The 23154-nt window shown below is 34.1% G+C and overlaps 2 protein-coding genes across 29 annotated transcripts in view; one reads left to right on the forward strand and one right to left on the reverse strand.

The window, feature by feature from the left end:
* The window catches only part of GCA (grancalcin), a 38824-nt gene extending 27459 nt beyond the window's left edge, over positions 1-11365 (forward strand). For 4 of the 5 annotated variants that reach the window (XM_021075773.2, XM_085001290.1, XM_085001289.1 and 1 more), the window contains 3 exons: positions 2965-3078; positions 7206-7264; positions 8484-11365. In XM_021075773.2, coding sequence (XP_020931432.1) covers positions 2965-3078; positions 7206-7264; positions 8484-8510 — 200 coding nt within the window. In that variant the 3' untranslated portion in view covers positions 8511-11365. The remainder of the gene's footprint in view (positions 1-2964; positions 3079-7205; positions 7265-8483) is intronic. The other variant, XM_085001292.1, reaches the window with a different exon arrangement.
* KCNH7 (potassium voltage-gated channel subfamily H member 7) overlaps positions 10766-23154 on the reverse strand; it is a 501977-nt gene continuing 489588 nt past the window's right edge. For 8 of the 24 annotated variants that reach the window (XR_014830517.1, XR_014830516.1, XM_085001286.1 and 5 more), the window contains 3 exons: positions 21499-21691; positions 19816-20115; positions 13403-17398 (listed from right to left, as the gene is read on the reverse strand). Coding sequence is in view for 18 of the 24 variants with exons in the window: in XM_085001286.1 (XP_084857412.1) it covers positions 19846-20115; positions 21499-21691 (463 nt within the window). In the remaining 6 variants the exon portion in view is untranslated. Of the gene's footprint in view, positions 12338-13402; positions 20116-21498; positions 21692-23154 lie in introns of those variants that run through there. The other 16 variants (XR_014830514.1, XM_085001284.1, XM_085001277.1 and 13 more) reach the window with 6 other exon arrangements.

The raw sequence follows: 23154 nt of genomic DNA on the forward strand, positions 1-23154 counted from the left end.
GCTAAGGAATATTAAAATTCTTTAGAATCTATCCAGGTTACCTTTGATCAGATGAATCTTAATTTTTTTTTTGTGTGTGTGTGTCTTTTTGCCATTCCTTGGGCCGTTCCCATGGCATATGGAGGTTCCCAGGCTAGAGGTCGAATCAGAGCTGTAGCCGCTGGCCTACACCAGAGCCACAGCAACGGGGGATCCGAGTCGTGTCTGCAGCCTACACCACAGCTCATGGCAATGCTGGATCCTTAACCCCCTGAGCAAGTCCAGGGATTGAACCCACAACTTCATGGTTCCTAGTTGGATTCATTAACCACTGAGCTGTGTCAGGAACTCCAGATGAATCTTAATTGTTTAATTTTACTAAGTAATAAAGAGGTATCTTATTTCACCAGCTGTTTCCCAATTTGATTTCAATTTGTAGATACATTCTGATTAAAGACCTTTAAAAAAACCATCCTATTTATGAGTTTTTCAAAAGATGATCTTCCATACATTATGGTTGATAAAACAATTTCTGAATTTCCTCTTTTTAGTATGTGTAAATTTATTCTAATTATACTCACTTACCATTTACATTGTATACTTTTGTAACTTGGTAAGATCTGTAATTTGACAGCAAAGGCTTTTCTCAGTTATGGGTCTCCACATTAATAGTCTAGCTTTGTAGCAGTAGAAATTTTTTTTTGGGGGGGTTCTTTATTTAACGTAGTATAGAACACTCAGTAGCTATCAAAAAAAACCCCTCAAAGTAGCAAGTCTAATTTTAAAATATCTTAAATGTAACTTTATTTTATCATTTTTCTGATAAGCTAAAGTTCTCAGTCTCCTTTCTCCCAAAAATAATATAAATGATGTTTAACTTACAGTTAATGCAGTTTTAAGTGGATTTCTTAATTGTACTATATATATTTACTCACTTATCCTGTGATTTTATATATACTCATTTCCAAACAAGTTGTATTTGTAATAAAACTTTTTGAAAGGTTTTAACTTTCAGAAATAAGAACCAAATGCAAAATATATCAAATTCCAATTTAAAGTGAAAGCCATGATTACTTTTGTTGTGTAATAGATGGGTCATTTTAGGGATAAGCCTGGCCATATAAACATGTATAATTCAAGTATAGAGTCTTCACACCTAATGAATTAAACTTGGTTCTTAATTCAGCACAGTGCTGGAAAATTAATATTACCTTTTGCAAAAAAGAAAACCACCTAAGAGTTCACATAGGCAGTTGAGTGTAATAAAGAGATATTCTATGTTATTCAAATTTAAATGTCTTCATGTATATTTTAAGATATTCAAATTATTTTGCTGAAAACACTATGGAAAATCTTATAAATTTTATCAGTACCCACACCCAGATTGTAACTCTTTCATAGGAAGCTCAGTTTATTTGCATATAATTACATTAGCTTGTATATTTTTTTCCTATTAATTTATACCTTTCCTTTTATTTAATTTTCATTATAGTTATGCAATGCATTATCTTCTGTTGCATTTGTTTGTTTTTCGCTTTGAGTGGATTAATGTCTTTTGTCCAAGTCTACTAATCCAGTAATATATAAAGACTATAAGTCTAGGCTAGCTTTCTTCACAGTAAAGTGTACATATCTCATTAAATCCATAGGACCTTTTGTAGGGGTGCAGCAAGTAGAATATATTATTTATATTTCTAATTTTACTCCATTTTTAAGTTTCAGTTTTTATATTTTTAAATGTAAATAAATAGTAATAAAATGAATAGAATTTAAAACCAAATTAATACACATATAATGGGAGTGAATGATCCAAAAACTTTTTCTGATGGAAGAACACAATCAAGAACTTTTGGAGCCCATGGGCCTAGACTGTAAAGAACTAAGGAAGGTAGTGAGAAGGCTGTGGTTAAGATGAAAATCTATGAAGTAACAGAGTAAGTTTCTAGGACAAAATGGAATAAGTTTTTCTTATTTCTTCCTCCTCTGAGTAACCATGATGATCCTTAAATTTTCTTGGAATATATTGCTTTCAAGTATCTTATAATCAGTGAGAAATATAGGATTTGAATGATAGCAAGGATCATTAGTAATCTTTGTTTTGATATTCTTTAAAGAACTATAAAATTACAGGGTCGAAATATTGATGCATTAGAACCTGTGACACACTAGACATTATTTCAAAATCAAATTACATTTTAAAAAGACAAGGAGTTCTTGTCATGGCTCAGCGGAAATTAATCTGACTACTATCCATGAGGATGCGAGTTCAGTCCCTGGCCTTGCTCAGTGGGTTAAGGATCTGGCATTTCCATGAGCTGTGGTGTAGGTTGCAGACGTGGCTCGGATCCCATGTGCTGTGGCTGTGGTGTAGGCCTGCAGTTGAAGCTCTGATTGGACCCCTAGCCTGGGAACCTCCATATGTCACAGGTACAGCCCTAAAAAGTAAAAAACAAAAAAAACATGAAAGATAATTTTTTTCTTAGCTTTGACTTTGTTACACAGCTAGAATTGTGATATTTATGTACCATTTCACTATTAGTAATAAAACTTTTGATCAACAGGAATGTGTTTTGTTTCTAACATAGTTTTGTGTAATGGATTTTAAAAGTTAATTTGTCTTATAACTTTACTAACAAGAATGCATTGTTTGGGAGTTCCCATCTTGGTGCAGTGGAAACGAGTCTGACTAGGAACCATGAGGTTGTGGGTTCGATCCCTGGCCTCAGTGGGTTAAGGATCTAGCATTGTCATGAGCTGTGGTGTAGGTCACAGACACAGCTCGGGTCTGGTGTTGCTGTGGCTCTGGTGTAGGCCGTCAGCAACAGCTCTGATTAGACCCCTAGCCTGGGAACCTCCATATGTCGCAGGTGCGGCCCTAAAAAGACAAAAGACAAAAAAACCCCCAAAAACAAAAACACATTGTTTGTCATGCTATTCTTATGATGTTTAATTTTAGAAGTTTAATCTCGCAATCCCTGTTTTTAGGTTATAGGCTGAGTCCTCAAACATTAACTGCTATTGTTAAACGTTATAGCAAGAATGGCAGAATCTTCTTTGATGATTATGTTGCTTGCTGTGTGAAGCTTCGAGCATTGACAGGTATGGACCATTTGTTGCTATAGTATTATGTACTTTTTTCCTTGAATGATGTCCCTCATTTTCTTTTTTTTTATTTTAAGATTTTTATTTTTCCCATTATAATTAATGTACAGTGTTCCTGTCAGTTTCTACTGTACAGCAAAATGACCCAGTCATACACACACACATATATATTTTTTTCTCACATTATTTTCAATCATGTTCCATTGCAAGTGACTAGATATATTTCCCTGTGCTATACAGTAAGATATCATTGCTTATCTACTCCGAATGCACTAGTTCGCATCTATTAACCCCAAAGTTCCAGTCCATCTCACTTCTTCCCCCTTGGCAACCACAAGTTTGTTCTGCAAGTCCATGAGTTTTTCTGTGGAAAGGTTCATTTGTGCCGTATATTAGATTCCAGATATAAGTGATATCATATGGTATTTGTCTTTCTCTTTCTGACTTATTTCACTCAGTATGAGAGTCTCTAGTTCCATCTATGTTGCTGCAAATGGCATTATTTTGTTCTTTTTTATGGCTGAGCAGTATTCCATTGTGTCTATTTACCACATCTTCCTAATCCAGTCTTCTGTCGATGGACATTTAGGTTGTTCCCATGTCTTAGCCATTGTGAATAGTGCTGCAATGAATGTATGGGTGCATGTATCTTTTTCCATGAAAGTTTTGTCTGGATATATGCCCAAGAGTGGGATTGCTGGTCATATGGTAGTTCTATATTTAGTTTTCTGAGATACCTCTGTACTGTTTTCCGTAGTGGTTATACCAATTTACATTGCCACCAATAGTGCAGGAGGGTTCCCTTTTTCCACATGCTCTTCAGCATTTGTTATTAATTGACATGTTAACAATGGCCATTCTGACTGGTGTGAGATGGTACCTCATAGTAGTTTTGATTTTCATTTCTTTGATAGGTAGTGATATTGAGCATTTTTTCATGTGCCTGTTAGCCATCTGTATATCTTCTTTGGAGAAATGTCTATTCAGGTCTTCTGCCCATTTTTCAATTGGGTTGTTGGCTTTTTGCTGTTGTGTAAATTGTTTGTATATTTTAGAGATTAAACGCTTATCAGTTGAATTGTTTGCAACTATTTTCTCCCATTCTGTAGGTTGTCTCTTTGTTTTTTTTCATGGTTTCCTTTGCTGCACAAAAGCTTGTCAGTTTGATTAGGCCCATTTGCTTTTATTTCTTTTGCCTTGGGATAATGACCTGAGGAAAACATTTGCAAGGTTGATGTCAGAGAATGTTTTGGCCTATGTTTTCTTCTAGGAGTTTTATGGTATCTTTTGTATGTTTGTCTTCAAGCCATTTTGAGTTTATTTTTGTGAATGGTATGAGAGTATGTTCCAGTTTCATTGCTTTACATGCAGCTGTCCATTTTTCTCATCATCACTTGCTAAAAAGATGGTCTTTTTCCCATTTTGCATTTTACCTTCTTCGTCAAAGATTAATTGACCGTGGGTGTCTGGGTTTATTCCTGGGTTCTCTATTCTGTTCTGTTGGTATGTATGTTTTCTTACTAGTACCATGCTGTCTTGATTACTTTGGCTTTGTAATATTTCCTCAAGTCTGGGAGAGTCATGCCTCCTGCTTTTTTGTTTGTTTGTTTTTTGTTTTTTTCCCAGGATTGTTTTGGCAATTGTGGGTCTTTTATGTTTCCATATAAATTTTTGGATTATTTACTCTAGTTCTGTGAAAAATGTCATGGGTAATTTAATGGGGATTGCATTGAATCTGTAGATCGCTTTGGGTAGTATGGCTATTTTTAGAATATTCTTCCAATCCAGGAGTGTGGAGTATCTTTCCATTTCTTTGAATCTCTTTAGGAGTTCCCGTTGTGGCACAGCAGAAACAAATTGACTGGGGACCCTGGGGTTGTGGGTTTGATCCCTAGCCTTGCTCAGTGGATCAAGGATCTGGTGTTTCCGTGAGCTGTGGTGTAGGTCACAGATGCGGCTCAGATCTGGCATTGCTGTGGCTTTGGCGTAGGCCGGCACTGTAGCTCCGATTAGACTCCTAGCCTGGGAACCTCCATGTGCTGTGAATGTGGCCCTAAAAAGACAAAAAAAAAGAAATCTCTTTAATTTCCTTGATTAATGTTTTATAGTTCTCAGCATATGTCTTTTTATCTCCTTAGTTTATTCCTATTTAATTTTGTGTGTGTGTGATTTTAAAAGGTATTGCATTTTTATATTCCTTTTCTAATATTTCATTGTTAGTATACAGATATGTAACCAATTTCTGAATTTTAATCTTGTATCTTGCTACTTTGCTGAATTCATTGATCAGTTCAAAGGACTCCCCATAGTTTTTGTGGGGAGTCCTTAGGGTTTTCTGTATATAGTATCATGTCATCTACATAAGGGGCAATTTTATCTCTTCTTTTCCAATTTGGATACCTTTTATTTATTTTGTTTGATTGTTCTGGTTAGGACTTCCAATACTGTGTTGAATAAAAGTAGTGAGAATGGGTGTCCTTGTCTTGTTCCAAGTCTTCACAGGAAGGCTTTCAGCTTTTCCCCATTGGGCATTATATTTGTTATTGGTTTGTCATAAATGACCTTGATTATGTTAAAGTATGTTCCCTCTATAACCACTACCTCTATACCCACTTTGGTAAGAGTTGTTATCATGAATGGATGTTTGACTTTGTTAAATGCGTTTTCTTCATCTATTGACATGATCAAGGTTTTTGGCTTTTCTTTTGCTAATGTGTTTGACATTGACTGATTTGCACATGTTGAACCGTCCTCATGAACTGGGGATGAATCCTACTTGGTCATGGAGTATGATCTTTTTTATATGTTGTTGGATTCGGTTGAATAAAATTTTGTTGAGAATTTTTGCATCTATATTCATCAAAGTTATTGGCCTATAATTTTCTTTCTTGGTAGTATCTTTATCTGGTTTTGGTGTTAGAATGTCTGGGAGTGTTCCTTATTCCTCAGCCTTTTGGAAAAGTTTAAGAAGGATGGGTGTATGTTCTTTGTGTTTGGTAGAATTCTCCTTTGAAGCCATCTGGTCCTGTATATAAATTTTTTGTAGGGAGTGTTTTTTTTACTATGTATTCAATTTCATTTGTAGTGATCAGTCTGTTCAGTTGGTTGATCTGTTTCTTCTTGATTTGGTTTTGGCAGGCTGTCAGTCTCTAGAAAGTTGTCCATTTCTTCTAGATTGTCATATTTGTTGTCATGTAATTTTTCATGATATTCTCTTATGGTTTTTGTATTTCTCCAGTATCCATTGAGCTTTCTCCTTCTTCATGTCTTATTTTGAGTTATTTCTCTCCTCTTTTTGGTGAGTCTGCCCAGAGGTTTGTCAATTTTGTTTACCCTTTCAAAGAACCAGCTCTTGATTTTATTGATTTTTTTCCTATTGTTTTTTGAATCACTATTTTTATTGATTTCCTCTCTGATCTTTGATTCCCTTCCTTCTGCTGACTTTAGGTTTTGTTTGTTCTTTTTCTAATATTTTTTTTTAAGGTGGTAGGTTAAGTTGTCGATTTGAGATTTTTTTTTTCTTTTTTGAGGAAGGCCTGTATCACTATGAATTTCCCTCTAAGCACTGCTTTTGTGGCTTCCCATATATTTTGAATGGTTGTGTTTTCAATATAATTTTAGTAATGTTATAACTTTATAGATATCTGCTAATAAATATTGGTACATGATTAAATGATATAAAACCTGTTAGCTTTAATTTTTCTTTCTTAATTACAACATAGGTTACATAAGAAGCCAAATGATGAAAGCCTAAATAAACTAATTTATACTTACCTGAAGGTTACAAATTATACTTTGAAATTTTGTTTGTGGTTTTTGGTGTTTGACAGTAAGCCAGAGAGGAAAACTAAGCACCATTTCAATCCTTCTCCCTTATTTTCTTTATGAAGTTGATAATGTGTTTTCCTTCTTTATTCACCATTAAATCTAATCAGCATTTTAAGGCTTTAAAAATGTGAGAGTATAAATAGTGAAAAATTGTTTTGAGAAGTTTTCTTCCTATCTCAGTTTCCTGGGACATAAATCATGTAAGATTTAGTTGAGTATAAATTTTTCAGTTTATCTGGGGACACCAAGTATTTAAAACTATAGATTTTAAATAACAAAAATTAATTTGTTTAAAGATTTTTTTAGGAGAAGAGACCACTTGCAACAAGGGATGGTGAATTTCTCATATGATGATGTGAGTATTTTGTGTAACACTTTTGATATTTATCTGTGTTCTATATATGTTTATAGCTATCAAAACAATTTAAATCTGATATCAATGCTCAAAATATATTGTAGAGGCACATTCTTTTTCTGTATTTTTCAGCTTAATGCAAATGTAAGATTGAATAGTTATGCAAATTCCAATTTGAATTATATTAATTCTATATTAAACATAGAAATACTTTTAAACTTTATGACAGGCTTTTGGCCGTTTGTCTCAAATCATTTTTATTTTTTTTTTTTTTTTTTTTTTTTTTGTCTTTTGTCTTTTTGTTGTTGTTGTTGTTATTGTTGCTATTTCTTGGGCCGCTCCCGCGGCATATGGAGGTTCCCAGGCTAGGGGTCCAATCGGAGCTGTAGCCACCGGCCTACGCCAGAGCCACAGCAAGGCGGGATCCGAGCCGTGTCTGCAACCTACACCACAGCTCACGGCAACGCCGGATCGTTAACCCACTGAGCAAGGGCAGGGATCGAACCCGCAACCTCATGGTTCCTAGTCGGATTCGTTAACCACTGCGCCACAACGGGAACTCCTCAAATCATTTTTAAAGCAAAACTACCATTATTATTTCTGTTTTTCTTTTTATGGCCATACCTGTGGCATTTGGAAGTTCCTGAGCTAGTGGTCGAATCCGAGGCCTATGCCACAGCCACAGCAACTTGGGATCTGAGCCATATCTGCTACCTGTACCACAGCTTGTAGAAATGCTAAATCCTTAACTCACCGAGTGAGGCCAGGAATTGAACTCTCATTCTCAGAGACAGTGTCGGTTTCTTAATCTGTTGAGCCACAATGGGAACTCCCCACCATTATTTTTTATAAAGACTAATTTACTTATGATCTTTCTCCTAAGAGTGATAAGAAATGTTCATCTATGATAGATAAAGGATCTGTTTATTTCTTGTTTTAAATGGTTGCTATTAATCTGATTACAGGTTTTTTTTTTTAAATTGAAACTATAGGAAAGGTTATATTTCACATGTGCCTCAATATTTAAGGGTTTTGTTTTGTTTTTGTTTATGTAGAAGCCTTAGGGTCAAACTTAACCTTATCAGTACATACTGGTATGAGTTATAATCCTGGAAACTCAAAAAATTTCTCTCCTTGTGAAAATTTTTCTATAATATATGATTAATCAGGACCAAAACCATTTTGTTGTTACCAGCTAGTGATTTTCCTTATGTATTAGTTTTTACAGGGCACTATGACAATTTGAATGTCAAGAATTTGAAAACTAAAGAAATACTGTGAATTTTCTCTTGCTTGGAAGAAATGAACTGGACTACTTTGAATTTAAGCTTTTGAGGTTTTCCCATATTCCTGTTAAATCTCTTCTCTTTCCATGTGTTTCTACTTTAGCTCACATTGCAAAGCAATATAAAAGATGCTTTTTGTATTTGAGTAATGTTATAACTTTTAATAATGTTATAATTTTTAATAATGTTATAACTTTAGTAATGTTATAACTTTACAGATATCTGCATAATAAATATTGGTACATGATTAAATGATATAAAACCTGTTAGCTTTAATTTTTCTTTCTTAATTACAACATAGGTTACATAAGAAGCCAAATGATGAAAGCCTAAATAAACTAATTTATACTTACCTGAAGGTTACAAATTATACTTTGAAATTTTGTTTGTGGTTTTTGGTGTTTGACAGTAAGCCAGAGGGGAAAACTAAATTTTGTGCCATATCATATTTGTAATAGGGTTTGTTCTTTGAGCACATAATCAGAGAACAGACACTCATTGCCTTTGTGAACAAGAAAATTGTAGTTCCTAAAATTTTATCTTAAACCACCTTAGGTGAACCATGAATTAATCTATGGTGAAATAAAACTACAGGTGGCATTGCTTTTGCTTTTAAAAATTTTTTGCAATATATATTTTTCTTCACTGTTTTATTGTCTTCTGTGGAAAAAATTCTTATTAAATGTAACTTTTTCTCTCTGTGCTTTATAGATAACCTAAAATGGCATCTTTCTCCTAATCTAGAGTTTTTGGAAACCATATATTTTTAATGAAATGTCAATATTTATTCTTTTATTAAACTAAATTGTTTACAAAGTTTAAAAAAAATCAAGTAATCTTGATGTGTTTGTTTAAATGTTCAGAAATTAGAAGTTTGACTTTCTTGACAGCATTAGTGGGTGATTTTTGGCATTAGTAAGCAGTAAGTCTTTACCAGTAAGTTTTTACCAAGAAGTGTAATGTGGGTCCTGGGCCATGGAGGCAGCACAGTGGCATTTCTGAGTTACTGTGAAAATTGCAAAGTGGAGTCACTATGTTCTTAGCATTTAAGATTCCTGCCATAAACTGTTGTAATTAATCCAGCCCCTTTCTTGGCAAACACCTCTGAGCCTTTCTCAATGAAGATTTAATAAACCACTTATTCTTCTAACACTTTAACGGAATATCTTCTAGCTTGAAGGTGAATATAAATTGATATAGCTGGTGACCAAATTAATATATAGTAAACTGTTTCATAAAAGGGAGGATGAATGGCAGTATCTTGGAAAAAAACTTTATAAACGTACCAAATTTTAAATCAACTTTAAGAAATCCTAGAAAGGAAATAATATATATTCATGTCAATATTGATAATTTTATATAAATAGCTGTCATATTCAGTCAGCTTTATAAAAATTCGTGGCTAAATAATCCAGGTAATTTCATCCTATGGCTGTTAATTTTTTTCATGAACATACATTTGATAATGCAGGAGGATGTTAACTGAGCCATAAAAGATAAACACACTGTATATCACTTAGGTTGAATAAGGGTGATGATATGATTCAGCAGCATGGAATTTGTATAGGTGGTTGAATTACTGTACTAGTCTGAGGTCAGTTATAATTTTCCTTATTTGGAGACTCATAGTTGAGGTGAAACTTGTTTAAAAATGGCTTGTGATTCATATAAGTTTTGCCAAATGATACTTTGTATCAAAACTCTTTATATTCTCTAACTCGTCCTTTTGCAGAGGTGTTCCTATGGAGGAGGTGTCTCTATGACCAAACGTATTTGGCAAAGTCTTACGTTCCTCTGGGAGCTTAGTAAAGCCGAAGGTACCTTAAATCTTGTTTAATTTTATTTAACCCAATTCTTTCCAAACTTTTTTGACCACAGAACCCTTTCTCTTAAGAAAACTAATGTTCCACGCCAAATCAACCCAATTGTCTGACAGTTCTTTTGCATTTTACATCAGATGGATAAATTTATATACACATTAACCATACAGAATATTTTACTAGAATTTTTTACTAGAATTTTTATACTGAAATGCAATTCACATTTTTGATGCTTTTAAAATAACTGATGTAAACAGACATCCATTACCAAAGTAAAAATTAAATAATTTTATAATGAATATGACTAGGATATGAATATAGTGTGGGAGTTTGTACTGGTTAACCCATGCCCCAGTTTTCTTATGATGATGTAAATTATGGAAAAATGTACACTCTTAATGTCTAAGTGCTTTTATTTATACAGTAAACATGTTTCTGTGTCATTTTGAGAATTTTTAGTAAACATTCAAATAGCTTGCTATAAAGTTTTGCATCATACAAAATCTGTTAACATATATATTATGAGATGCTTCAGTTCAAATAACAGTGCAGTGATTCACCCATGCCTAAAAGACTGCCAAACAATTAATGTCAGGTGTTGCACTTCTACTTCGAGTGGCAGTTTACATATTTTAAATTACATCAAGGGGACATCAATACTATTGGAAACTTAATTTGGTCCACTTTAAATGTAATTTCAAAGACTGTGCTTGTATGATCCATGTAAGCATGCATTCAGAAACAAAAAGTAGTTTAAAAAAAAAAAAAGTCCAAGTGATATGTTTATTTCCAGAAAAAGCATTTAGTCTGGAAGAAAGTAAAGCTTATTACTGAAGTTTAAAGTCTTTGTAATGTAATTAAAGAAAAAACACCCCCACATTTTAACCCCAAAATTTAATTTGTGATGATTTCTTTATGTAAAATGTACAAATCAAGTTAACTTGTAATCATATGGCATTATTAAACCGGACAAACAAAATAAATACTATTTGTCAGAGGTGTTCTTTTTGTCTTTTTGTTTGACAGACTCATAAATGATATGTTTTCTTTGTAGCAGTTTTTCTAGGAATTAATAAAAAAATTAAAACCTAGTAAATTAAATCTAGTGAGTAAAATTCAATACTTTTTAGGTTAGCATATTTTTCTTTTAAACTTTAAAACTCAGCCATGGATGTTTTATTACTTTGAAATGTATATTAAAAGATGTATATTTTTTTGTCTTAAATCATCTTCCTAGCAAATTAGGCATTTTGAAATGTACAATGCTAAGTAAGGTATCATCTAAGATAACTTCATAATAATAATTAGATGATGCAAAGAAAAAATATTTAGAACTTTTGTTATTACAGTGATGAATGCAGGCAGGATTTAAAATGGATACTGTTCAGATAATTTGTAGCCTAGAATGAAACCTTAACATCACATATGTCCATACTGAATTCAAATTGTTCTGTAAGTTAGAATACTGAGCACAAACCACTTTCCAGAAAAAAGGGAAACTGCAAAAAAAATTCTGTGTCACTATCAGCTATTTGAAAGCTGGGAAGCCTGTGCTTTTACTTATTTCTTGCCATGTCTAGATACTTAGTTTAAAAAATATAAAGCAAAGAGCCTTGTAATACTTAACATTCTTTTTACCCATGTAGCTTGGTAATATGCAGCTCGTGTGTATTACTTTTCGAGCATTTAAAACTCAGACGTGCTGCCATATCTGAATATATAGTAAGTAGACATTGACGGCGCTTCTACGTTAACTGTGCCATATGATGTGCCATAGAGTTAGGGATTGAGTAGCCTCCTTGCTCATATGCTACTTACATTTTAGTTGTGCCCCTTTGCAACATCAGAGATGGTGGTGATTAGAAGAATTGGTCTAGGTCATCATTTAATAGCTACATTCATATGAGACAAGTATGCCAGGAATTAGTATCTTCTTCTGTTACAGTTGAGTGGGGCAACCTTTTCCCCTAAGCATAAAAATATAAATATGTACTTTACAGATATATACATACAGTCATTTGCATTTAACCACATTTTACCTTGCTATGATTACTGAAATTTCAAAGGATAACCTGAACTGTGCTAATATGGATGTTCCAGAAACATACTAATTAAAGATCTATATTCTTTTGAAAATTATAGGCCATTTAAAAATGATTTTAGGATTAACTGAACTTATGGATACATATTTAATTTCCCAAAGGTATTTTACCTCCACATTTATCTTAAGGCAAGACACTTTAAGTTTTTTTTTAATATTTAGCTTTTTCATACTTAAGCTACACTTATGGATATCAATACAGTGCTTTCTGCTACTCTATGGTTTGTTTTGTTTTGTTTTGTTTTGTCAAATGGGGAAATGTTCTCTTGGTTTTTTTTAAACCTTAAACATGAATGGTGGGTAATCTAAACTCTAAACAGACTAAACAGCTCTTTCTTAGTTTAGAACATACCACATTATGATCAACCACTTTTACTTAAAAGTTTTCTTTGATGACAGTTTGATTTTTTTTCTTAAATAATAATGATTCCAGGGGAACAACTGAGAATGTATGAAACTTAGGCAATAATACTGCCCTGATATTTTCACTCTGGATGAAAAATGTTTCAAGCATACATTTTGAAAATTTTGTCTCACATGTAAGTTAGACTAATTAGCCATCAGAAATTTTAAGTAATCAAACAATAAATGCTTTAGTAAATTACTATTTTTGAGGGGCAAAAAGTGAAGTGTTTTTATGTATCTTTAATTTTAGATTTAATGCTTTTTACCACTCCGACCAGCTTACTAGTGCCCAAGTGGAACTCAGTAAAACTGTAGCACTGTTACAATTATGTGATTTGGTGAAATATCAGCACCACCTTACCTGGATCTATCACTGTACCTCGTAAAATGTTGGAAATAGTTGGCTTCTCTAATAAAAGTATCCTAACTACCTAATGAGATTTACTTTCTTTTTCCCCAAAATAATTTCTTTTACAAATTCTTAAATTTTCATGTATAAATAGATCAGAAATTATATGCTTCATTCTTAAATTATGTATATATACTATATTTCAATACAACTTGTACACTTTTAGCTACCAAAAATTTGCAACCATTTTTACATGAAATTTACATTTTTCTTATTTACAGTTATTTGTGGAAGGTTATTGCAAAACTAGGTGTGCAAGTAGATTACACTGTCAATATCACATACCAATCTCTGAAGAAAATATTTGCTAAAAAATAAATATTTCTGCACAGAGTATTTCAAAAGCATCATGATTTCATGCTACATTATGTGCATAAAGACTAGGAAATATATGTGTTTTGGTAGATTGTTTCATTATATTTAAAGCATTCCAAGGTACTTACTACTTAACCAATGTGACTGAACTGGTTTATCTCAGATGACTGACGTTTTTCAAGTGATTACACACATTACTTTTTGAAATGTATTACTTAACCGGCAAACGTTCTGGTATACATATTCCTATCAAAATTACAGAACACAAATTTCAGCTAAAAATAGGTAATATGCATTTAACTAAAATAGGCAGGTGCCTAAAAGATTAAAAACTAGGGATTCCCCCAATATTTTTAATCTTTTTTTCTCTAATGTTTGGAAAAAATACCGTATTATTTCAATGCTATTGTAATAATAGGGCCATTTTGATGAGACTGTGGAGGAATTAATTATATAAGATTACTGGTGTTTGAATTTACTCCTAAATAACATAAGAACGATGGGATTTTCTCAAATATACAAACTATAATATCAGTATTAAAAATAGTTTAAATGGTAATAGTTGTTAGATTATTTTCAACTTAAAAACACCATTAAAATACAGATAGTGGAAGTACAAAGATATAGGCTCTAAATATAGTGCTTTAAAACCACAATTGTGCTAAATTACTTTGCGTCTCTAAGTTACAGATACCATGACTGCAGTTTAGGAATTCATCTGTTTTTTGTTAGCTTTTCAAGAGTAACCATGTTAATATTGCCATTTCTCAAAAATATTGGGAGCATTTCTGTAGTAATTCTTGGTATTCTCATTTAAAAGTTGCATTATGGTTGACAAAACAATGAAATTGGTCAATTAGTTCTGTGTTAGCATTACATTTCTATAGATTTTATTCTACTCATAATGATTATGTGTTAAAGTAACTTGTTAGTCATTTCTGTCAACCTCCACTTAAAGAGCTTATATAAATAAGCCTTATAATAATTTCATGCTGTCAATTATTAATAATTCATATCTTCCTGTGGATTTTCTGTATTGCATATTCTTAAAGTGTACTTGTACCACAAGAGCATGTAGTGAATTATTCTACACTTGGGCACTGATCAATCACAATACCTAATACTCTATAAAATCATTTAAAAATACAATCCTTTTAGTTTTTAAAAGGTTGACATCACTTCATGTTAACTAGAACCACAAGAAAACAACTTTAAATGAGAACACTTACTTGAGAGGGAGAAGAGGAAGCTATTGTAAGACAAGAAAACAATTGCAATGTAAATATAATTTTATGGGTCTTGGACAAAGGTAATATTTGACAAATACTGAGGTGCTAAGGCTGGCATTCTCCTCCTCTGAGCAAATGGATCTTCAAGAGCTGTGAGAGAATCATCTACAGATTTTTGTCAGAGAGTCTAACTATGGGCAGTGTTGGGCCGGGGAAAGCACTGGAAGGTTTTTTAGAAGCTATTAGTAGTGCTACTGACTTATACCACAATACCACCATCTTTGTGATGATGTGTAAGTTACATGATGATCTTATAATTTTATGGTGCGCTCCCGCTTACTAAGCACTTCCAGCATGTATATCAGGGACTCCTCAACACTCTTTGAAGATATTTAAGATGTTACCTCTTCTTTGATAGTTTTGGATACTGGGGCTCACTGAGGGTTTGTCTTAAGAGTGAGTGGAGAGGTAGGCTTTGAATTCAGGTTTACCACACTGAATCTCTTGCCATGTCTACCCTTCCACACGAGAGCTCAGGCAGGCTAGGTCTGAATAATGTATCTGTGCAATGGGGAAGTGGGCCTAGATGCTTGAAACTATGAAATTACAACTATGAAATTCTTTTTTCTGAAAAAAATATATTTTCTTGCAAAATTGTATTTTGAGAATTATAAATATCCATTGGGGAACTATACCATGGATCTAAAGAGGGGCTTCCATAGTGAGCCAGTCTTCACAAAATGCATTCTAGCCATATTGAATTTGACAGATCATCTCTGCACACTTGGTATTTAACATCAATTCAGAGTTTGATATGTTTTTTAACAATGAGATTCATACTCACTATTATTGTAAATAGTAAGCATTATTTTAAAGCTATAAACCTAATAGTGCAAAATACATTTAGGAGAAAGAAATAGCTACATTTAACGTTTCTCTGAATTAAAAACTTTAGTCTTGGAATTCCCTGGTGGCACAGGGGGTTAAGGATCTGGCCTTGTAACTGTTGTGGCACAGGTTCATTCCTGGCCCCAGGAACTTCTGAATGCCACCGTTGCGGCAAAGAAAAAAAAAAACAAACTTTAGTCTTGGTAACAGCTGTTAGCGACATAGCACATTGTACAAAATGTGCACAATAAGTAATAATTTGTGGAAAATTTTTTGTCTTCCTGATTGTTTTTAATGTTACACTCCTGGATGACAGCCAAAGAATTTAGCACTTTTGAGCACCTACTATTTGCCAGGCACTTACCTATACATTAATCTCATTTCTTCCTTAAGTGTCTTCAGGGCAGATAGCATTATCTCTGGAAAATGACTCAGGGAGGTTAATTAACTTGCTCAGGGTCACATGGCTATTAGTGAAAGAACTTGTGCGGAGACTCAGGTTGGTCTGACTGTGGAGCCCATACCCTACACTGGTGATTCTCCAAAGTTTTCATGTGCATCAGGATTGTATGGAGAAGGGTTTGTTATATGGCTGCTGGCCCTACCCCCAAAGTTTCTGATTTAGTACATAGGGTTGGAGCCCAAGAATATGCATTTCTAATAAGTGACCAGGTGGAGCTAGTGCTAATTCAAGGCCTGCATGTAAGGACATCATCCTGTCTTCTAAGTGCCTCTTTGAACTCACATGATAGATAGACACATTTGTTTTACTGCAAAAAATATGATTAGAAACCTAATATTTTTTTGTAATTTATAAACATTTTGATTTACAGCTGGAAGTATACTTTGATAATTTATTTTCTTTTGGTTTTAACCATAGATAACATTTGAAAAAGTTTAATTTCCTTTTAGTAACTAGTTCTATCAGATTCCTTTTTTTAAAACCATGAAAAGCGTTCAGAGGACAGATACTCTTGTTTATAGCTGTTATTTTAGATAGGCAGAAAAGGTGATAAATTTTATCCTTTAGATAATATCTGGTGGGTTTTAAAATAACATTTGGATAAGGACATTGTTCTTTCATGCATTTAAGGGCCATTGCTGAAAGTCAACCTCCAAAAGGACCTTATGAGCAATCCTCATACACATACTAAACCTGATAGCAAATGCGCCCTGGCCTAGTTTCCCTCTTCTGACTAGAAGAGCCAGAAAGTTCAACTCTGATGACCAAACTGTTATAATGGACCTAAGAAACTCTGATGTCCCAGACGTGCTCCTGCCTACCCATGTTTGTTGAACGAGTGATTATTAATTTAAAACCCCTGCAAAGAACACTGCTTCAGCATTTTTCATCCCTGATTTTTTCATCAACTGATGAGAGTATGGGTCTCCCCTAAAGGGTCAACTCAAGCCTTTCAGATCTCTGCCCAGCAATTACAACATCGGAAAACATGTAACTCATATAAACTTTAGATATTAGATGTCATTTTATTTGGGCCTGGAGGGAGACCAGGGAACATTATTTTTAGGTGGAAGGCAAAAAGTGTTATTATGCTAATGCTTGTAATTACCTAGAAGGAGAGCAGCTGCTGTATGGCTGTTACCAGCTATACAGCAGTTACCTGGCTCTCAGCAGAGTCCCAGGATGGAAGGGTTGATTGAGACTGTTTTGCCGCAGCCCCTGGGGAGAGTGACAGAGATTTTAGGCATTAAAGATTTGGTTAGGACAGGAAGATGGATTTTGTAAATCAAGATAATTGCTTTGGTTTAAGTCATTGTAACCACTGAGTCTTCTGACATTTATGCCTGACGCACCACATTATCTCTCTCTCGAGCTCCTTTAAGCTAATATCCTATAGGAAGAGATCTTCCTAATCTTGTCCAATTCTCTCTTAGACTTGGATTTTAATATCAAGCCTTTTATTTTGAGGAATTAAGAAGAAAAGTTTTATGTTACACTAGAATTTAAACAAGCTGGATGCTTGCGCACCATTCTCCATCTTCCCGTTCCTTCATGCTTAGTTTTTATAAAGAAATATGGAGGCTTTATGTGAAAGGCTGAATTGTGTGCATGTCATACCAAATATTGCAGCTGAAGCATCCACTAATCAAACAATCAAATCTAAATTCCTCACCTGCCAAATCCTCTCTCCCTACAAATGAACATTCTCTAGTGAATTCATTTTGAATTTCCCTGGAGCTTGGACTGACAATCCTTATGAAATTTGTAGCAGCTGCAAAAAATCTGCCTAAATATGAAAATAAAATCCCTAAATTGTCCTCTGAATCAGAGTTAGTCATTCTTTCTCTCCCCTGAGAGGCACCCATAAAAGTTTGTTTAATGAGTAAAGGAAAGCATCAACTAGTCCTTATATTTCTGTCTGCATAATACCAAATGGAATTATGGAAAGCTGGTTAAAATTATTATATGTTTATTGAATTGACTGGTTATTTTGTCATGTGTACTTGATTGCTTATGCTTTTGTTTTTCAAAAATTAAGCAGGGATAACAATATGCCTATGCATATAGATTGCCTCCCACACAGATTATCAATTTATGTGACCATTAAAAAATATATCGGGCATATTTTAAACAGTGCAAGCTTTTCGTAAATTTAAATAAATTGCTTGTATTTGAAATTATACCAGTGTCAAAAGTAAAGTCAATAGATTACATTTCTATCCTGCAGGGATAGAAATTAATCCATTTAATTAATCCAGATATAATGTTTCTTTAAAAATGTATGCATTTAAGAATGAATAAAGGATAAACTTTCAAAAAGTTTCAAAATTTTGTTCAGAAGGAATGGATACAATGGATCAGTCCACAGTAAGTTTAAAATTGTATCCAAATGAATTGAAAAATAAAACTTCTTAGTTTTAACTAGAATTTGACTAATTAGAATCTCAAATTAACTTGTAATTTTTTTCTGTACCCTGATTTTAGGAGAGGCATGTATCCCACCCTAAATAATCTAAGAGTCGATGACATTAAAATATATTCCATTGTATGTGCCAATATTCTAGGGTCAATAAATATTCAGCCCAATCCATATATAATAGAGTTTCATTTAATCTTTGATTAGCAAATATGTGTGAATAACCAAATAAAACTGATTTTTTTCTGCTGGTTTGTGCATTTTCTTTATAGGTACGCAAATGCACATTCTTTTTCCACAGCTGGGATTAGAAAGCCACAGAACAACAGATACTTAATAGGAGCCAGTTTTGCCACACAAATCCACTAAAATTGCATATTTTTGGAAAAGAAAACTCTATGTGTCAATTTAATCAAATTCAGGATTGCCCTAAAACATGAGTCAGAAGAAAGCTGTGGATATCAGTTTGTGTCAGTAGCACTTTGGCAGTTCTTAAGAAGACTCTCTACCCACCTCCTCACCCACTGCCCAAAAAAGAAAAATTAGAGACACTTGTTTCTAAGCATTCAAGGAAATGTGCCAGTGAAAAATATTTTAGGGAGTTTGTGAATGCAGTTAGAAACAGAATTTTAAATAGGCCTTTTTGTCCTCATTAAAGCTGGCCTATATATGTATTTGGAGATGGCTTCCTAAACTGTCAGAGATTTATAACTCTAAAACTGTATATATATTTTTTCAATGTGTGGAATGAATGTAATTAACTATAAACATCTCAATAAAAAAGGGTATCTGTCCTCAAAAGTGACTAAGTTCCCTTTCTCCCTCTTGAACTTCCATGAGTTGAGAATCATCTGAGTTGCATCCATGAACAATTTTATCCTTTGTTTTCTCATTTGCTTGGAAGGCATTTTCATAACAAAGTACTGGTTGCGTAAAAGCAGTAAATAGGAGTCTCCATGCAAGAGAAATTGGAGTTTCCTAACATGCATGTGATTTAAAAAAAAATAAAAAATAAGGTGCCTTGAGATGCTGGCAGTTTTAACATTTGGAACAAAAGAGTTCATATGTATATTTACATCCTAATTGCTCAATTTTACCTTACAAGCTTCAATTTAGGAAAATATACAGTACTTTTGCATATAATGGTATCTTGTGAGCCCCTGAGTCAAGTAGAGAGGATTTAAATACAAAAAGGAAAACAGCCATTAAAAGCACTTACATCGTATGTGGAATAAATAGTACAAAATGATTATTTCCCCGGAAGACCAGGATCAGAAACATGCCTATGAAGACCCAAGATTCCTACAGTGCTTAGGGAAGAATCTGTCAAAGAAGGATGTCTAATTGGACGAAGGTAAGTTTTTCTTTGCCTCGGGGGATGAAGCTCTAAAGAGATGTCACTGTCTTGTTTTAAAAGTGAAGTCAAGTTGTCTTCCGAAGCTGTGTTCAGATGCACTCCACTTGAGAGGGATTCTTTGGATTTAAGTTTAGATTTTTCAAGGTCTAGAAATTCAGGACACTGGTAGAAAGAAAAGAGAAGAAAATGTGTTTTTATAATTCTTTTGGGCATATTTCTAATATTACACTCATGAAAACTAAGCATGTTTTCTTTTCCCATAAATCTGTATTAACCAAGTTTTTCCTCTCAAAGACAGATCAAGATTTTGGAGGTTGGTTATGAATTTAGATAATCCTATACAACCATTCTAAGAACTTTAATTTTACTCTGAAGTCATATCAGATGATGATTATTATTTAAATAATATTTCACATTGAGTTTTCCAGATGACCTTTAATTCACCATTCCAGACAAATTGGGTTCAGAAAAGTAGGTCATTTGGTAAGTACAGTTAGAGTATAAGAAGAGAGAAAAAAAAAAAAAAGGAAGGGAAATCCCCCAACCCTTGTCAGAAAATATTACCGAATCCACTGAAAATAAAGAACAAAGTATGTATATATACTTTTGCATGTTTCCCAGGCATTCAAAACCCGTTTCAAGATAAATTAATTTCTACTTTCATATTTTAAAAAGAGTGCATTATTTCCCTTCTGGCACATTACCTTGTGCTATTAGTGTAGTTTCATTCCCCAGGTCATTTTGCCCTCAATTCCCAAACTTCTAAAAATGGAGACAAGTTAAAGTCCCTGGGTGATGGGTGGGGCACAGATGTGGTTACTAGTCTGATTGAGTTTGGATCTGAGGTCTTCTCTGTCCAGCTGTTACTCTTCCACCCCTTCCTTCTCAAGACCCTGCTCTGACAGCCTTTGGCCATGAGAACAATTACAACCTAGGGCTATTCAACAGCTTTCAAAGCTCCACCATTTATAAAGTTAAATAGATTGATTCTTGAAAAAAATTTTTTCTTAAAAAAAAATACTAGTGTTTTAAAATCATTTTTCTATGTCCACTATTCCCACGCTTTAAATGAGCAAAAGAATTGGGGTGGGGTTGGGGGGAGTTCCCGTCATTGCTCAGTGGAAATGAATCTGACTGGTATCCATGAGGATGCAGGTTCGATCCCTGGCCTTGCTCAGCAAGTCAGGGATCCAGCATTGCCATGAGCTGTGGTATAGGTCACAGACAAAGCTCGGATCCTGTGCTGCTGCAGCTGTGGTGTAGGCCAGCAGCTATAGCTCTGATTCAGCCCCTAGCCTGGGAACCTCCATATGCTGCAGGTGCAGCCCTAAAAGGACCCCCCCACAAAAAAAAATAAAAGGAATGGGGGGTTTGTTTAAAATGCAAAAGGCAGAGCTCACTCTCAGAAATTCTCATTGAGTATGAACAGAGAAGGGACTGAGAATCTGTATTTTCCACAGCATCCCAGGTGATTCTGACTGATCCAGGCAGCCCCCGGAAACATACTTTGAGAGACACTCTTGATTATACACTGTTTCTACTCACTTGTGAGGATGGACTGAAACTTCGATCTGTTTTGATGGATGCCACTGGATGCCTGGTTCTCGTTAGGTGGCTGATGGGCCTCTGATACTCGGTTCCTGCAGTGACCATACTGTAGGCTGGGGGGACCACAGTGGTTTGTTTCTGCAGCAGCTGTAAGATGGTCTGGATGTCTGCAGTCATTTGGGATTCAAGTCTGCAGGACAGACAGAAATGGGGGAAGACAGTCCTAAAATAGTCTAGAATTACAAAGCATTTGAGGAAATTGCAGCAGCAAACAGAATTATGGTCCTGCTTTAAACAAGAAGGACAGGAGAGGGAGCACGGAGATGCTCACTTTCTATGTCTCACTAATGACTCTGATAAGGATCGGTGCTTTCCTGTTCCTGTAACAAGATCTGAACAGAAAAACAGCTGAATGAAGAAACTACATTTTCACAGTGCGAAAATTGTATTACCTTTTCACAATTAAGCTTCATCAATTTCAAAATGTAAAGCACATTGAGAATCTATTTTTAATCAGTAATGCTCATAGCTTTTTAATCAGGTTTTTTTTTTTTTTTGGTCAGTTTCTTGTGAACATTTTATTTACTCTTTAAAAAAGATTTAATAGCCTATTTCCTTCACATTGTAGCAGTTAAATAATTTCTATGTGTTTCAAATTTATATTATCTCCATTTTATTTTACCCCTCTCCTAGTCACATCGAATATTGTATATTATTCATTGTATTCTTTCCTTAACATTAAGTACCGTCAGATGCTAAATTGCTTTCCCATCTACAGTTCAGGCCTGTGGTATTTAAGAAACAGACCAAACGTAAAAGTTCACTTGCTTCAATGACCCATCTGGCCTTGAAAAATTCCAGTCTGATCATTTTTTTCCCCAAAGCTCACAAGTAGCCAACTTGCCTGTTAATTTCATTCTCATTTTAAATTAAAATTCAAAGAAAAATAGCAAAATACAATGGGTCTAATCCCCCTCCTTTGGCTGAGTTAAATTATTAAAAAAGAGAGACTCTTGTGTATTTAAGACCAGAAAATTTGGACCATATGCCTCATTAGAAAACTTTTTTAAAGTGTTTACTTATTTGTGCTTATTGTTTTGCTTCAAATGAAAAGTGCAAAGAAAATGTAACTCTTACAAAAAATGTTAAAATCATAGACTAATTTTGCTCAGTTATATATACATGCTATATTTGTCAGATTCAAAGTGGAGAGACCTTATCCTATGATTTGAGGGCAAACAGAGTAAACCTGAAAAAAACATGAGAAAAGATCATTTTTATTTTTAGTTAAAATTTTTTTTTTTTGGTTTTTAGGACGGCACCTGTGGCATATGGAAGTTCCCAGACTGGTGGGGGAATCAGAGCTACATCTGTCAGCCTACACCACAGCCACTACAACATGGGCTCTGAGTCACATCTGTGACATACAGCACAGTCACAACAATGCCAGATCCTTAACCCACTGAGCGAGGCCAGGGATCAAACACACTTCCTCATGAATAATCTTTGGGCTTGTTACCACTGAGCTACAATAGGAACTTCCTAGTTTTTAATAGTGATACTACAAATCTTCCTTCTGAGAATCATGAAAACACATTTTTTGTGTAGATTTTCTATATCTGATATAGATAGCCATTTGGCTTAGTGTCTCCT

The sequence above is a fragment of the Sus scrofa genome, chromosome 15, assembly GCF_054392235.1.
Source record: "Sus scrofa isolate SSC_HxYL_T2T_F1_AM1 chromosome 15, Sscrofa_HxYL_maternal_Yorkshire_Landrace_v2.0, whole genome shotgun sequence".
Taxonomy (NCBI): domain Eukaryota; kingdom Metazoa; phylum Chordata; class Mammalia; order Artiodactyla; family Suidae; genus Sus; species Sus scrofa.